The following is a 4420-nucleotide window of genomic DNA, read 5'->3' on the forward strand; positions in this document are numbered from 1 at the left end:
GGCACGAGACCTGCAGCAGACGAAGAGCAGCAGATGGATAGATAGATCTCAATGAATAGATGCGATACGAATAGATAGCGTAGATATACTATATATATATGATAGATAGATAGATAGATAGATAGATAGATAGATCGTGATAGAGGGAATAGAGAGAGAGAGAGAGAAAAAAGAGAGAACGAGATGGCAAGAGCGCGAAACCAGTTTCAACACAGGGAGTTTTTCATAACTTACTTTACTTTAGCGTATGAACCGGATCCAAGTTCAGATCCTATATGGAATCCTTGTACTCCTAATGCTTCTTTCTCTGCATCGGTCACAATATCTCGCTTTATGGCTTTCATCAAAGACATTGCAGTCCCCCTTTTTTTCTTTGTTTCACCTTCAGTGTGCGAAATTGTGGTTTCTGCTTTCTTTGAGCAGAGCGTGAGCAGGTTAGTCCATGGATTAACTCGACTGTCCCCAGTATTATCGTCTATTTTATTTTTGTGCTGTAATGGAATGCTCATCTGGTCGGTTAACGGCGAAAGGGCGCCGTCTCACAGAAGAGATTTTTTCATGAATCTTGTTATATGTTATGAACGCACAAAAGAATAGCAGATATCAGACTTATCGATGACACACACTGATGTCGTTAAGAAGCTGACGTCACACATGCAAGGTTTTAACCATTCGTTAAGTATCTGTGTCGTTGTTATTGTATAACCGCCATTTGGTAAATGGCTACCGATGGCTTCACGGCGGTTGCCATGATGTTGCCATGGTGCCTATCATGGAATCGTGACGATTTCTCATTATTGAATTTCTATCATTGTTCGCCAGAAAAAGAACAATAAACAAACGCGCTTCAGATGACAGGAAATAACCAGCAGTGCATTCAAGAAACTACAGGAATAAAAATACGGCGTACTATTGTGAATGCCAATCAGTATGCACCGCGCCTACCAATCGATTACACCAGCTAATAACAAGCTTCTAAAGCAAAAATGGGATAAAACGCGGTTTGACGCGCACCGAACTAAAGTCAGCACAGCAAAGCCTGTCATTGATAACCGTCCACCAAAGACTTACATGCATCTCCATTTAAAGGTACCGTTACTAGATTAATTAGAAATTTTCTTCCTTCCTTCGTTTCTTCCTTCATTCATTCTTCTCTATTCTATTCTATTCTATTCTATAGTAAAACATTAACGCTTGTGTACCTACGTTAGCTTGATTAAATCTGACCATGCAGTTGGTGGTAAAAGGTTGTTGAGGCTAGTACGTTTACGGCAAATTAACCAAGTTAGTTTCTAATCTCGTAAAATTCGGGTTGTCCTTTATAACAGTATTCAACTAGTTATGTACGCCTGGTGAATTAAAATATAGCCTAGGCAGATCGTACGTTATCGTATATTATAAGGCTATACTATTTTGTATATAACGTGCGTCTGTGTAACATTTTTAATGTATTTGTTATCTTGTAAAATTATGTTTTTATAATTATTATAAATATATCTTTGTAATCTTTATCCAGCAATTAATATATGCTGGAGAATAAAGTATAAAGATCAAAGATTTTCGCAAAACACAGTTGAATTAACGACACGCAGTAAACACAGACTCCAACGCAGTTAACGGTAGAACACGAGTCGCTTTATCGCACCGAAAGAATAGTGTTTACATAATTAAAATATAGTATTAATTTCATTTCATTATATTAATATATGTGCATATTTGTCTTGATATCATCTGGTTGATGTAGCTGAAAAAACTGCAGATGGAAGAGGAACGACTAGCAATCGTGGAGCGTGATAATAACATCTTGCTTGAGAAAATGTCTTACATCATGCGCACTAGAGGACGCGTGGATAACAATAATGCCTATGGAGTAAGTCAAATAAATTCTGTTCCTCGCATCTTTTTGTATACTAATAATACAATTAATACGCGCACACGCACGCACGCGCACACACACGCACGCACGCACGCACGCACGCACGCACGCACGCACACAACACACACACACACACACACAACACACGACATCACACGTATTATGGTATGTTATAGTATATTATGTATAGGGGGTTCATTGCTAAAACACATGTGTAGTCTCATTAGACACTGTAGCACACCTCATGCGCATTAGCAAATAATGCAACTATATTATTCATTTATTTTAATTTGCGCGGACATATATTTAAGACCAATTAAATGCGTGTGTATTTGAGCTTAGTAGCTTATAGATCAATTCGTATGAAATGAGAAAGGTTTATCTAACCGTGCTCTCGTATTACCGCGTGAATCCAGGAGAAGAGTTTGAACAAGACGAAACGACAGAGGGAGCTACTGCGGATAACACACGAGAACCAGGCTATATGGAAGCGCATAACGACGAAAGAACCGCATTACAATCACATGCAATGGGATGATCAGTGGAAAGTACGCTAATATTGCCATCTAATTTATCACGTGTTGTTTATTGTAGGTGTCGAGCTCAAGAATAAAAGTCGATTATGCATTGAAATGTAAATGCAGTACGAATTATGCAAAAATTGGCAAACTGTCATAAAGCGGAGAAAAGGTCAATTGACAATATTGCAACGATGCAGTGTTTTACTCCGAATATGTATATTTTCAGGTGAACCTGAGTTACATGTCTAACATATCCAAGTACCCCCTGCTGCCATTACACTTCAAGACCCATTCAGTTAAGTCCGGACAGAAGGAAGACGGTACATCTAATGCCAACAAACTTCCTGATGTACACATAACCAACTAGGCGCAACGTGTGCTATTATGTACACATATACCCCACACTTAGACTTATAACGTAATTAACTAAACCGACTTGATCATGAGGTGTAAATAATAAAAGTGTGTTCTGTGGGAAAATGATCCGTAATTTCATTACTTTACATATTTAATAGGAAATTAGAATATAATAATGACATATAAAACATCATAACGATGACAAACATGAGTGTGATAGGTTATAATGTAACATGCTTCCGTAAAACTCTCTCTCTCTCTCTCTCTCTCTCTCTCTCTCTCTCTCTCTCTATATATATATATATATATGTATATATATAAAATGATATATATATATTCATATTATTTGATATCTGTAATACAAAATAAATGCTTTCTATACCACATCACCATCTTGTATTTACAAACGATACGCATGCGTTTTGCTTGCATTTATTCATGGTCAAATTTCGATACGGTTCGTGAAATTGCAATTACAGTACTTGTAATTATTAGGGTATATGAAACGTTTTGCAGTGAACATAAATAAACATAAAAAGGTTATCCGAGCCAATCAAGAAGCGGATACTTCAGCCCTTAATTCCCCAGTACGTGGCGCAAAGTTGTCGTGGTATAAATATTACTTCAAAAGACAAAAGCCACCGGAATGCAAACGCATTCTATGGGAAAATCTGTATTATAGTGCTCCAACTCCAAATATATACTGGTACGTAGAAAAAACACAGATCAAACGTGTTCCGTGGCCAGTTAGTAACCAGTTACGGCTTATAAACATCGCACTTGCTGATCAGTAGATGCGCTCCATGATTGCGTATTGTCTATCGATTGCTATGATGAGCTCTATGGTTAATGCGGCCGCCTCTATTTTAATCTATATTATAGTATAAGCAAGCGGTGTTTGGGTATTCAAAACACAGTGGTATCGTGCCATGACTAACCATCCATCACCCCAACTCTGTGCCCACGAAAGGTTACAATAAGGCGGTGAAATAAAATGAAAAGTACTCACAGTACACCGAAATTTATTTATAGTTTATGTACAAAATTTATTCTGTAACAAAACACTCAATATTTACAAATTATGGCCTTTTACGTTACACGTTTGCGTTCCACATGATTCGCAGCAGAACCTTAACGGCAGCTGCATGATAACAGTGTTTTCTAATTAACCACTCATGCTAACCGCACGATCAAGATGCTAAGTGAGAATTAACTACACTGATAATGAATCACTAATCGATATAGGTACATATACCTATATAAAATAGGCCTACATACATACATACATTTACTTAATGAGAGTTCGATAATTACTACAGAGGAATGAAGCTACCTACTGCCATGTGATCACTCGTGAAGCAAAATAAGATGCGTTTCGATGGATTGTTCAGGAAAAAATCTGGACAAGACCAATTGCGGTTAATTTCATATTCGATCATGTCACTACACGATGAGGATCACCTTGCCCATCCCCACTCCCCACAGGAGCTGCCCAGTAACCTTTAATCTTTAGTCTTACAATAGTTGCTTTACTCAGCACACTTCTCTCAAATCATATCCTAACCACTAGATTACAGCTTATTGGTTCGCTTGCACGTTTACCGCTAAATGAGTTTCCAATTTTAGCCCAGCATCTTACGCAGCAGATTACGGAACAGAATACCAA

General features: G+C 37.7%; 2 protein-coding genes across 2 annotated transcripts in view; one reads left to right on the forward strand and one right to left on the reverse strand.

Moving 5' to 3' along the window:
• The window catches only part of LOC106807038 (testis-specific serine/threonine-protein kinase 1-like), an 8933-nt gene extending 8580 nt beyond the window's left edge, over positions 1-353 (reverse strand). The window contains exon 1 of the mRNA XM_014809253.1: positions 235-353. Within this exon, the coding sequence (XP_014664739.1) occupies positions 235-353 (119 nt within the window). The remainder of the gene's footprint in view (positions 1-234) is intronic.
• Positions 354-930: 577 nt separating this feature from the next.
• On the forward strand, positions 931-3015 carry LOC106807043 (uncharacterized protein C17orf105-like). Its single transcript, XM_014809259.1, has 4 exons — positions 931-1089; positions 1745-1870; positions 2293-2424; positions 2624-3015. Exons 1-4 carry the CDS (start codon positions 931-933, stop codon positions 2762-2764), a joined length of 558 nt encoding a protein of 185 aa, XP_014664745.1. The 3' UTR covers positions 2765-3015.
• Positions 3016-4420: the final 1405 nt, after the last annotated feature.

The sequence above is a fragment of the Priapulus caudatus genome, unplaced genomic scaffold (genome assembly GCF_000485595.1).
Source record: "Priapulus caudatus unplaced genomic scaffold, Priapulus_caudatus-5.0.1 Scaffold192, whole genome shotgun sequence".
Lineage (NCBI taxonomy): Eukaryota > Metazoa > Priapulida > Priapulimorpha > Priapulimorphida > Priapulidae > Priapulus > Priapulus caudatus.